Here is a 12,797-nt window from a genome sequence, read left to right as displayed (position 1 = left end):
CACTGGTCTTCATCATGTCTACAAGAAACACACACAGCATGCGTTACAATGGATACTTAAAACAAAAGATCAAAGTTTATTATAAATAAGATTCATTATTACGAGCCTCTGAGCTTAGGTTTATGTGTGAGTTAGTCACTAGTGTGTACTGGAGACCGTGCTGCCGTTCTTTTGGATATGCATAGATCAATAGGAGAGACAGAATACAAACATTACGGTTACATACAGTCACAGAACCAGTGTTTTTGCATGTTTAACTCAGTTACAACTAATCAAGAATAGTGTTCTTTACATTCCTGCTGTTTCCTTTTAGATTTAAAATAGTAATCCTACTTACATCCTGCTCGTCCCTGGCTTTCATTCAATACAAAGCAGTGTTAATATCAACCTGAAGACACCTGAAACCTGGTTGCAATAGGTCATGTCTACTTTTATTTTTGTCAAAGCTTGCTTCATTACTGTGTGGATTCAACGGTGTTATCACATTACAATAACATAACTTGGACAAAAATAAAGAGGCAAGATGTTCGTTGTACCTGTCTCAACCATGTTTCAAATCTCTGCAAACAGGTTTTTGTACACTGAAGTTAAATGAAAGGAAAACAAAGGCTGCCTGGAGGATCAGAAAAACATATACCAAGATCTAAGGAACTGCATCATGTTATGAACAATGGAAGGTGATTTGAAGTAAACTGATGAAAACATGCAAATACACTGGTATTGTCCTTCAGTGCCTCGCCGGGTGATTCCTTCACATCACATGTGCCTGTATGAACACACACAGAGACAAACAGTGCTAACAAATCTAACTCTGTAGTGCATAGAAAGTTTACAACAAAGGTCGAGGGAAGAGATGATGCACTCAGGTGCTGATAAATTTGGACTTAACCATCTTGTACATACAGTTCATACTGATATAATTTTGCCAACTGGATCATTAAAATCAAGTGATATCCTACATGGCAAATTCAAACCAATGATTTTTTCTCGTTTTTAGTAATCAATAAGTAGTCCAGTTATCATTACTGCAGGTGGTTTTTCATGCAATTTGCAATTTTTCTACCATAATAGTAAAATTTCAGTCATATGTCTCAAGTATCATCAAACTAGCCCACAAACTTGTAACCTTGTTAGTTTTGATGCACCTTCTCAAACAAACGTACCAAGAGCAGGACAATGCAAATACACAGTTCCTATCAGAGCAATTGCTTTTACAGTTTTTACAATCAAAACAGTTCTTTATTTTGGGAGTAAACATCCATCTCTGCTTCTCTTTGGATCTTCCACTGTGTGTTTGTTTGTAGATATTAAATGTATTTTAGTGCATTCCCTGAAGAGGTTTTTGTAATGAGGTGTTTGTTTTAAAAAAAACGTCTGTCATTTTCCCAGAGTAGGTTTTTTTCATGCTAAAATATAAAGGTATGTCCTGTCCCAAGGCATCACTTTTTGGGGTTGTCAGAGTTCAGCCATGAACCGTCCTCCTCCACCTCCCGCCGGACAACCAAGAGCATCTCTGCCACATCCTGAGAAAGCTGTTCGCTGAGAAATGAGCTGAAAGTGAAACAAGGATGACAGAAGAGAAAAGGTTAAAAGAACATGGACACAGACATGGGGAAGATTACTTGAGCACAGCATCGTAACACAAACAAACAGTGAGGTAAGCCTCATGTGACCACTCATATGGGATGACTCACTCACTGAGACAGAGTTCAAGCAGCACACAGAGGCCAAGTTTTCGCACGCGCACACACACACACACACACACACACACACACACACACACACGCACACACGCACACACGCACACACGCACAGCTTACAGAGAAGCCTATAAACATTTTCAAGATGTAAATGCACATTCTTACCGTAGCTCTGCTTCTCCGCCAATACAGACGGGACTCTTCAGTTTGGAGTCGAGGTTGTAGTACTGTCCATTAACTTGCCGAACTGCGAGCCAGTGCCGCCGTCTGAGTGGGAGGGAAACGATCCCAAGCGATACTCGTGATGGGACATTAAGAATAAAGCCGTGGACCTTTGACATGCAAAGACTCTGTACCGTCCTGTATTAGAAAAAAACAAACAGAAAAAACAACAGTGAAAGAGTGTTAAACAAAGTTTCCATTTTGAGATATTTTTTGTTATCCAGCTATTATGTCAGTGCATTCTAGCAGATATTTAATGATGAACTGTTGTAATAGATCCTTAAGATTAAACCACTGGTTCACAGAGATCATTCAGTGTGGGTAAAAAGTGAGAGTCACGCCTCATATCTACAATGCAATATGCCGTGGGGTTAGATTGCATGATGGTCTGGTATTATGGTCTACTAATTGTGCAGAAATGGGAATCTCTGCATCCGTCTGTGAGTCTAAAAACATGCCTTTGTTCTTTGATTAAGACGGCCTGGCACAAAGAGCAAGTTACACATTTCAAATTTGTATATACAGATGAGCACTGGCGGGTGACCAAGAAGATAATCACATGCACTCAAGCAAACATAAATACTCATACACTGAAACTGCAGCGGGACTAATTAGACTGTGGCAGAGGACGTCAGTTGAGTAGGTGGTCCTTCAATGTGGCCCTGGACACATTTGCATTCAAACTGCTAAAAGAATGTGGACACATGTGGCCCAGACCGCCTCCGAATGTGGTCTGAGTGATCAGATCTCAAATGCGTCTTGGATGCATTCACAGAGCTGTCCACTTGTGATCACCAGAGACGGATGTTAATACAAGGTCTGAACAGGGCCATTGTCTGGCTTGCAAATTAGTGTGATAAGGGCCTCTTGAGCTGTTGGGGTCAGTGCCTTGTTGTCAATTGAGTAACAGTACGTATCTATTAAAGGGCTCATTAAATGACGTTGGGATTTTTAAAATAGAAATTTGGTGTGAACCCGTCAAACCCCAGAGCTTTTCAAGTCATGAGTGTCCTGAGCTCCCATGTTAGTGCAGTAAGGCTTAAAGTTGCTGAAAAGAAAAAACTCTAATTGCACAGGCTCAGTGTGTCTCACTCACCTGCGTTTATCCCACCACACTGCAGCCAGTTCCCTGCTCTGTAGTGCAGCCATGATGACGTTGACGTCATAGTTTCCCGTGCCTAACACTGACCGATGAGGGTTCACCACACACTGTGGAGCCAGCCTACAAAGAGGAAGCAACAGACCAATACAGCATTTTAAAAGGTAAAACCCACCTCGTATTTGGTACAGCTCAGTTTTAAGTTTGTGGGAAGGACTCCTCTTCCCATCACTTCAGAATCAAGAATACTTTTTTTTGTTAATTCTCCTCTCTCCTCTGTAAGATTATTCCTCCATAATCTGGGCTGTTCACTATCTTCCATTGTAATTTTAATTGGATGTGTCTTCATTTTTTCAAAAACCACCCTTCATTGAAATAAAACTTGTTTATAACAACTTGAACAAAGTTTCTCTGAGTCACACGGTTTCCCACAGGGAATTTTTCAGGTCATGAGCTCATGACTCATCTCGTCAACTAGTTGATTCATTTAGTAAATGACCTCTTAAACAATAGCAACACTAAATACAATGGTTTTTGCTGTGTGAAAACTTCACTTTTTCCCTGAAGGTTACATTACATTTCATATATATTTGAAATTTTTTCCATCTGTTATCAAGCGCTGGGTTGCATGTTCAAATGTATTTTTGTGAACCCACAGATGTATAGTCTACCTTGAATGATAAAATGCAGAAAGTAGACATCAGTGGAATCACAAAAAGTAACAGAGAAGATTAGGTTTTGTTACGGAACACTATATATTATAATTATTATAATATATTTTTTAATTAAAGAATTGTATTTGGAACAGTCACACAAAACAAGGGTGACATGTCAACTATAATGAAGCATCTATTTTATTATTCTTTTTAAGTTAGTGACACTTAGCCTACACTTATTGATTTGAATCGGGTGGACAAAATAATAAAAATCTGTCAACATAATGCCATATAATTCATCAGCACCACAAGTTGCAACCTCCAAATGATCAAACAGTGAATCAACACCTCTTTCACACAGAATCAACAAAAACTGAACATAAAATGTGTGCGTGTGCATGTGTGTGTCTATTAGTGAGTGGGGGGAAGGGGGGCAGGTTTCTAAGCAACGCCACTGTTGCATCCTAATTCTATACGTTTCCTGCTTTGAAAGTAATTGTTTGATGATGCAAATCAGCTGCATGTGTTTCCCCCTCTGTTTATAGCCAAGTGAGCACGTACACCGACACATCATCCAGACGTTACCCTACCGTTTGCAGATGTCATCGGCTGTCTCCTTGGTGAACACCCGCTCCTGGAGCACGTTGTTGAGTGCATGAATGGCGCACAGCTCCAGTCGTTGCTTCTCATGAAAAACTTCTCCTTCGCTCATGCTAATGTTTGCTTACCGCACACAAACACACAGAAAGGAGTAACGTTAACGGAGTAAACACGTTACAGCTGGTTAGCTAACGGGGCAACCACGCAGCTCACAGCCCACTCAAGCTAACAGTAACTTAAAATATGTTAGCAACTTCTTACGTTAAATGAGGCTAAAAAGTGACAGCCTGCTGATTATACTGAATTTGATTGTTGACCGTTTGAAAAAAGTGACAATTATTAATTGACAACAGCTAAATGAAGCTACTGACCTGCTGATAAAGCGGTTCCTCGTTAAAAAAGATGCTGGAGTCTGACAGCTACATCCAGAAACCGGAAGCAGAGCCGTTGTTTTTGTTGTGATGTTGTTGTTGTTGTGCAGCTGTCACGCCCATTTACGATATAAGCACAGGAGCACTAGAAACTCCGTCACTTTAACCGTGACTCCGCTGAACTCGTTCAAATAATAACAAACGTTTCAGGCAGCCTGTTTCCTTTGTTTAGAGACACCGAGCATAAGCGCTCTGCTCACAACCCACCAGGCTCTGTCCCTGCTAACAACTGTGGATGTTATGTCTAAGCGCCCTCTAGTGCTCAGCCTGGTTATTGTTGATAATAGTGACCCAGCGGTGGACAAGAGCGTCCCGTGGGCTAAACCTGGCCCTTCAGCAAAACTGTTTCTTCTCTTCTTCCCTTTAGTTAACACCAAAAATGGATAATAATACAAATACAAGTGTCATGCAGGGTTGGATGACCAACTGGGCACAGTGGGAAACTGCCATGGGGAGACCAGAGTATGAGTGTACAGTACAGAGACAGTACTTGACTAATTATACTCAGTTACCTTCTATCACTGGGTATAATATGCAAAAGGGTTACCAAGCCAGGAATCAAATCATGGATGTTGTGGTTATGTGGTATGCACCTTAACCAGTAGGCCACCACATGCACCTAAAATATGAATTCCATAAGCATCTTATTGAAAATTGGCCTCCACATCTGAGATGTTTATGAGGAAGGAGATAACGGCCTTCATATAACCCTCTATACCGTATGTATGTGTATGCATCAAGCGTGTATCACAATGCAATGAATGCACTTATCCTGATCAATGATCTTGAAAGTACAGATTCTATGTCTTTTTGTATTTTTCCTTTGTCGGACAGTGGCAGTATAAGAGACAAGCATAAGGATCAACATAGGTCCCCAGCTGGAATCAAGCCAGGGATCTGTACAAGTACTATTCAGAACAGGTACTTTTAGCTAACTCTGGCTGTTAAGTATTTTGTTTATGCTTTATATAAATTGTTGTCTTAAATCATGACAAAGGCAGTTATCTATAGGGGTAGCTAAAACTCATACATCTCGATAACCTAAATCTAATTAATTTCTCTGTCTTTTCTGGATGTTTGTCCTGTGTGTCCTGTTATTATTGTTTATGATATACTGTAGATATCAGTTGTGTTAGTTTTGTTGTCACCTGAACTCACATCCACAACCACTGTGGAAATAAGTCTTGGATATCCTTGACCTTTTTTGTAGTTGTTTGTGATTTGATTTATTCCTTTTGTGATGTCAATTAAAATTAACTAAATTAAACTTAACTAAAAAATAATAGTTGTATTTAAGTTGTGAACAACAAAATATCCTGTGGGTTTTGCCACTTTTTGCCAGTAGAACTTAAACCATTAGTTAATAGAAAGAAAAATAATTGGCAAGTACTTGGCAACTCAAATGTGGAGATTACATTTCATCTTGTATGTGAAGATTTGCTCCTTTTCCTTTTCTGCTTTGTATTATTTCTAATAATTTTAAGGTTTGGTCTATTGATTGGACAAAGTACATTTTCCTGATTATGTTTACATACTTTTACTCAAGTATCATTTTCAAAGCAGGGCTTTTAGTTGTAATAGAGAATTTTCACAGAGTGGTATTGTAATGGGTCTGAATACTTCCCCTAACACTTAATCTAGTCTACTGATCACATATTCTGTTTATTAATGTTTCCAAGTGAGTGTTTCTGTTTTACTCTTGTGGATCTTCTTTATCTTTATTGTGTTTCATTTTAACAGATTTTTTTCAGTACTGCTCATGAGGGGGGGGGGTGTGAGTTTTTCAAATAGACCAATAGCTGAACAGTATCAGTCTTAGTTTCGACTCCGTGTGGCTGATAGGGCTTTCGACTGGGATGCAACGACAATAGTGCATCGTGATTGGATCAAGTTTTATGACGTATCATGTCTCTAAGATGCCCATTGGTCAGTGGTGGTAGGTTAAACTGAGGATCGTATTTTTGTTCCTGTGTCAACGAAAAGAAGAAAAGAACAGCAGCCAGTGACACTGGGCTAAGTTGTCATCAAAGATAGTTTTTTTTTCAAACGTTAACGGAAAGGTCTCCTCTTACCTGACAGTAGCCAGGCATCCAACACCTTAGCAGAACTCATATTAAAGATGGTAAGTCGGACAGCCGAGCTCACTGCTAACGGGGCTAATGGGGGTAGCTGCTAGCTTGATGCGATGTTTATCCGTCGCCAGCCGTCGAGCTTTTAATTTGGGTTGTGTCTATTTGCTGGAGTCTCTGGCTTTAACTAAGAGTCGTCTTCTATATTTGTATAATTTAACTATTTGATTGAATATAACAAAGACTGTATCACACATTTTAAAACCACCGAGCAGCTTTATCATTAACGCTATCTGATTGAGGCTAGGCTAGCAATGCTAAAGCTAACGTAAAGTTACAAAGGGATGAACGTTACATTTACCTCACTATTATAGTTATGTTACCTGGCTTTTGGGATTGTGTCGAGGTCAGATAAGACCAGGTTAAACAAGTTAGGCCAAAACTTGTCTGACTTATTTGAGGATACTTACCGAGTGTATGAACCTTTGCCAGAAAGGTGAAACTTTGTATCATCATTATGAAAATATAATTAAGAACAGCAATTGATGAAGAGCAGCCTAACACAGAGTCAGAAAGGAGAAAAAAGATCTCAGGTTGATGGGGTCTTTGTTTTATGCTACATGGATCTTGAGTGATATAGTGAGTATTTCTCATTATTAAAAACACTAGTATACTGAACATATTCTGTGGATATCATTAAGGACGGTCACATTGGTTTATTTTCGTGTTAGCGCAATTAACTATCGACTGCACGATGTCAGAAAATTGACTGTTAATAGCTTCATAAGGCTCATCGAAGCTGATGCCAGTTATCATTGTTTTCACAACCTTGATGTGGCATTTTTGCTGAAGTCAAAATGTCTGAAACAAATAAAACCACGCTGCTTGCTGGCATGGTAAATATATATTTGGCATGTAAAATATCAACAATGGTTTATTAAAGGTCTTGTTTTAACTTTCTAAAGTTGTCGCAGGCCATTATCAATATACTACACAAAGTTTATAAACATTTAGGTGTATTTAATTATTTTCTGTCTGCCAAGTTAATGGTGTCAGTAAAGTAGTTTGAGCATTTCTCTCAACATTATCAAAATAGCCCTAGCTCTTAGATTTTCCCTTTTTATAGTAGGTTTGTGTTTGTACATATGCATAACCTGAGTTGTCTAAACCATCTTTACATCTCTCTCCAGAACTCCAATGTGGAGAATTTGCCCCCTCATGTTCTTCGCTTGGTCTACAAAGAGGTTTCAGCTTTAGCAGCAGACCCGCCTGAGGGTATCAAGATTTATCCCAGTGAGGAAGACATAACTGAACTGCACACAGCCATTGAAGGACCAGGTAAGGGTTGTGCAGAGATGGGCCCACTGTTTTTTATCTTTTATTTCATTTTCAAGTTTTAGAATCTCACACCACAGTGTTTTTCACATCTCAGTATTGGTTTGGATCTGTTTCTGTCTGACCATGAGGCAGCATATCTCACTATCTCATTGTCCATAAATACATCGGAGACCCTGGCCAAATGGAATTACTGAACGGTTAATACAGAATGTGTATTTTGACATTTTATTTATCAGACATGCAAACTATCGGGTAACGGTAAAGATTCTTGAGCAGACCATATACGGTGCATTCAGAAATGGGAATGCCAATGTGATATTAAGGTTTTTCCTTTTTTGATAAATTTCTAAAATTCAATTTTTTCACTTTGTCATTATGGGATATTGAGTGGCGATTGATGAGGGGAAAAATGAATCATACAATTTTAGCATAAGACTGCAACATAAAACAGTGTGAAAAAAGAGAAGTTGCCTGAATACTTTGTGAATGCACTGTACTTTAAAGGTCGACTTAAAAACTGCAACTTTTAATCTATACTGCATCTGCGTCATCAGTGTTTCCCACAGGTTGAGAATTTACTTGTGGTGGTTGCTGCGATGTCTGACCGATGTGCATGCAGAGGCTCATGCAGTTTCGAGCGGAGAGTTTCATTTTCTGCAGCTACAATTTACAGATGTCCTGTAAATGCCTCATACTCAGACTGTGAAAGACCCTGCAGTCTACCGATGTTCCCTAAACATTTCACATGCAGGCTATCGGTAGACGCTAGCTAGCTGGCTGCCCACAAAGATGCCTTGAGTCGTCACTCAGTTACTGAGTTTAGTTTAGTAAGAGTGAAATAAGGTGTTCTAATGTAAGAGTAACCTAGGTTAAAACCAAATGGTTTTATGTACCTGGACAGGCTGCCCAAATAGAGCCTACCTAAACACTGGTCATACTTGCAGCTGCCCCACCACTACACATTGAGTAAAACGGCTCATACTGGCATATTTGGCAGTAGATGGAGATTTCACTTGATGACCAAACTTCTATTATCAGCCTAAGGTAATAACAGCTCTTGCCTGTTAACCTCTCTCTTATGATGGCTTACATGTGACGGTCGTCTGTTCCACTATGTTTAGGTAGTTGGTGGTTAACTATGCAAGCTTAATTGTAACTCTTTAAATAATTTTTTACTCATCAGGCTAACACTTCCTTAAGACATGCATTAATGTATCAGTTTTTCATTGTAGAAAATATTCTTCTCCATGGCTCCTTGAAGATTTATATTATCGTGCTTTATTTTTGGGGTGTTGCAAATCATGTGAGAAGCATAACCCACTCTTACCACACAGACAGTCCATGCTGTCTTGTCACTATGAGCTCACTGCTTCAGACCTTGTTATTGTTAAGTGACACTTGTACACATTTCGTTAACTCCTCCACAGAGGACCCTCTCTGCATCAGTTTGACTTAATGGCTACTGATACTAGTACTGGTATCAGAACAAAGTACAGCCAATACTGTTGTATTGCTTTCCTCAGTCCAAGGACGGTGTACTTATAAGCTAGTGCGGATAATGTATTCATTATTTTCGAGAGGCAATAGAGTACATTTGATAAGGTCATGTGTTCATTAGAGTTTTCATTAGAACCAGAATATTTATGATTAAGTCAAGGAGTTTGAACTAATGATCTATGACTGGCTTGGATGTAATATTTTTCTGTTTTTGTTAGTTAACTCAGTTGCCGCTCTATGACCCTCTTTCTTTTTATGGAGCAAGTTTGGCACAGTGAGGACATACTGTTCATGTGATGAATTCTTTATGCTTTGACAGAGGGAACTCCATTTGCTGGTGGCATTTTCCGAATGCGACTGGTCCTTGGAAAGGACTTCCCTGCGGTTCCACCCAAGGGGTATTTCCTGACCAAGATTTTTCACCCCAACGTGGGTCACAAGGGAGAGATCTGTGTCAACGTGTTGAAGAGGGACTGGAAGGCAGAACTCGGCCTCAGACATGTCTTACTTGTAAGATGAACCATCAGTCTTCGTTATTCTGAGTATTGACATTGTTTCTTCCACTATTTTTTACATTTCTGTCTTCTCCTTTATTTCCCCACAGACAATCAAGTGTCTTCTCATCCATCCGAACCCAGAGTCGGCTCTGAACGAAGAGGCCGGGCGTTTGCTGTTAGAGGACTATGCAGAGTATGAGTCCCGTGCTCGTCTGCTCACAGAGATCCACGCAATGGGCGGGCCCGGCGGGACTTCTGGGGCTCCTCAGGACCCTAACGATGGCCCACAGCCAAAGAAGCACGCAGGTGACCCCACAAAGAGAGCGGGACCCAGTGCAGCAGCTGTGCCAGCAGCTCTGGGTAATGGCGCTAATGGAGCCAGTACCACCACCAGCAATAGCAACAGTAGTAGTAGTAGCACTAATAATGTAGCAGGGAAAAAGAAAGCAGATAAAAAGCGTGCATTGAGGCGACTTTAATACCTCAGTGAAATTTTCAGTGTGTGTGTAATGTGTGTGTGTGTGTGTGTGTGTGCGCGCGCAAGAGTGTGTAAATATAAATATTGAAGTGTGCTGACGATGTTTTTGTTCCCTTTTTTTCTGACTCTTTCTACCACCAATCCAGACTATCCACTTTGTACTCATACCTTAGCCTTTGTTTTGCCACCAGTTGGCATTACAGGTTTGTTAATTGTTTCCATACCTAAAGACGTGATGAAAAATATTTGTTCCCTCTTTTAAATGAACGAATACACTTTCACTGCGAAAATTATGCCATCATTTGTATTCTTCCCTCGGCCGTCTTCAGAATGAATGACACAGGGAATGGTTTTCACTGTGTAAAACGTGGCCTCTAATGTCTGTCCTTTAATGAAACATAACCTCAGACTTGATAGCAGCTCCTTTTTAAAGTATTTCTTGGTAAATACTGCTGTGATGGTACTGTGTACTGCTCAGCCAGGCTCACTCTTGAGTCTGAACCAAGATGTTACTTTAATTAAAGTCAGGTTTTCAAATTGAGCTCAAAGGAAATAATGGTGGAAGTTGCCAAACAATTATGCAAGAAGTCACAATTGGGAGAGAAATGTTGTTAATGTCACACGAAATAGTAACATCTTTTTAAAGTGTACTTTTCATAACTGAACTGACTGAAGTAAAGGCATGGCAGGAGTCTGCAGCGGAGTAGAAAGTCTGTTGTGTTCTTCATAGAGTCTCAACCCCCTTAAGTTTTTTTTATTTCTCTAAAATTGTTTCACTGTCCAGTATTTTCAAAAGTTGTTTATAATTGACATGTCCATATTCAGCTGTCTTGTGGTTGTGTGTGAAGACATAGATCAGTGGCTGTATGGGAACAGGGTAGGTTGCCAGACAACTCTATTTAAAAAAAAAAAAAAAAAAAAAAAAAAAGAAAAAAAAAAGAATCATCTATTCTCTGTATTAAGCATACAGTGATGTGACTTGCTTAAACTACCCCTACTTCCCTACAAAGAAGTATGTGCTCTTAAAAACCCAGCTCTCCGACCAGCCATGTGGGTACCAGAGAAGACATCAGTAGGAAAACCTCCACGTTTGATAGAAATTGTCTCCCCACCCGTTGCACTAGCAGGGTTTCCTGGGCAGGTTTTCTCTCTGTTCTAAATGCACGCGGGGCCTACATTTCCCAAGGAAACACACTGAAGCGCTGTCTTAATGTGGATGGAAAAGGTGCCTTTGAAACCCCTGTTAATGTGCAGACTGTTGGCTGGATATTTTGTGTCCATTTTAAATTATTTAAATAAATAAAACATTGAAATATGAGAAGTGAAATGAAAAATGAGTCATATTTGCGCTTTTATTTGGTGTTGCTTTGCATGAATAATTGTTATGTTAAAAATGTAACTTATGCAATGATGGGTGCGAGTGTATCAGTGTAACCACCGATAAATGGCTACTAGGATAAAGAGTTACTGCTCAGTGACGTATAATAGCACTTCATTTTGTTTATAGTGGTCTCCTGTTCTGCAGTGATGGAATAACCGTTATGAAGAAAGCAGTAATTGCATCCACCCCAGCAAACCAGTGCGTGAAAGTGCACCCGGTAGAGCGTCACAGGACCATGTAATGAAGGGCTCCACTGGCCTCTGCTGCGCACATGCAGCAGCCCACCCACCTGTGTAGAAATAGCAGTTTGCTATGCAGGTAATTATCAGGCCCTTCTTAGACACCTGGGCTTCCACGTAGCACTTTACACTTTTCCCAAGCCCCATTTTGGAAGTGCTTACCTCCTTCCCCACCTGGTATCCACCTCCATGGCACAGCTTTCCCCTTTAATGCAAAACAACATTTACCTTCGAGAAAAAAAAAACGGGTTGAAATGTTTCTTTTGTTAAATATGAATCTTTGGGCTGATGTGTGGTCTGGGTCAGGTGTAAAGGGGAATGCATGCTGATTTTCCTGTGTCACATACAGTGTAGTTAGTTAATTGTGAAACATCCTGCAGGCCTAATGTGTAATCACAGATTTCCCTTCATGTTACACAATACTCGGTTTGAAATTCACTGGAAAAACCTAAATTCATTCATGTGCTGAGGATCGTGAGGAGGCAGTTACTGTAATGTGACGGTGAACTGAAGCCAAACAAGAGCCAACTTCATCCCTCACAAACCTCTGATCACCTCCCTGTTCGCCCTGAACTAAAAACAAATGTCTG

General features: G+C 40.0%; 2 protein-coding genes across 3 annotated transcripts; one reads left to right on the top strand and one right to left on the bottom strand.

Annotated features, from left to right (window-relative positions):
* Positions 1-51: 51 nt before the first annotated feature.
* josd2 (Josephin domain containing 2) lies at positions 52-4,932 on the bottom strand. Of its 2 annotated transcripts, none has more exons than XM_056380424.1 (5): positions 4,649-4,932; positions 4,268-4,400; positions 3,019-3,144; positions 1,866-2,060; positions 52-1,551 (listed from the first exon to the last, which is right to left on the bottom strand). In XM_056380424.1, exons 2-5 carry the CDS (start codon positions 4,387-4,389, stop codon positions 1,440-1,442), a joined length of 555 nt encoding a protein of 184 aa, XP_056236399.1. In that variant the 5' UTR covers positions 4,390-4,400; positions 4,649-4,932; the 3' UTR covers positions 52-1,439. The 2 variants fall into 2 exon arrangements, with proteins under 2 accessions (XP_056236399.1, XP_056236400.1); XM_056380425.1 differs by having other exon boundaries at positions 4,268-4,390.
* A 1,722-nt stretch (positions 4,933-6,654) lies between these two features.
* Positions 6,655-11,529, top strand: ube2s (ubiquitin-conjugating enzyme E2S). Its single transcript, XM_056380818.1, has 4 exons — positions 6,655-6,830; positions 7,968-8,115; positions 9,932-10,122; positions 10,217-11,529. Exons 1-4 carry the CDS (start codon positions 6,828-6,830, stop codon positions 10,586-10,588), a joined length of 714 nt encoding a protein of 237 aa, XP_056236793.1. The 5' UTR covers positions 6,655-6,827; the 3' UTR covers positions 10,589-11,529.
* Positions 11,530-12,797: the final 1,268 nt, after the last annotated feature.

This window comes from Seriola aureovittata, chromosome 7 (assembly GCF_021018895.1).
Source record: "Seriola aureovittata isolate HTS-2021-v1 ecotype China chromosome 7, ASM2101889v1, whole genome shotgun sequence".
Classification (NCBI taxonomy): domain Eukaryota; kingdom Metazoa; phylum Chordata; class Actinopteri; order Carangiformes; family Carangidae; genus Seriola; species Seriola aureovittata.
Note: the sequence above shows the minus strand (reverse complement) of the source record. Positions and strands in the feature narration are given on the sequence as shown.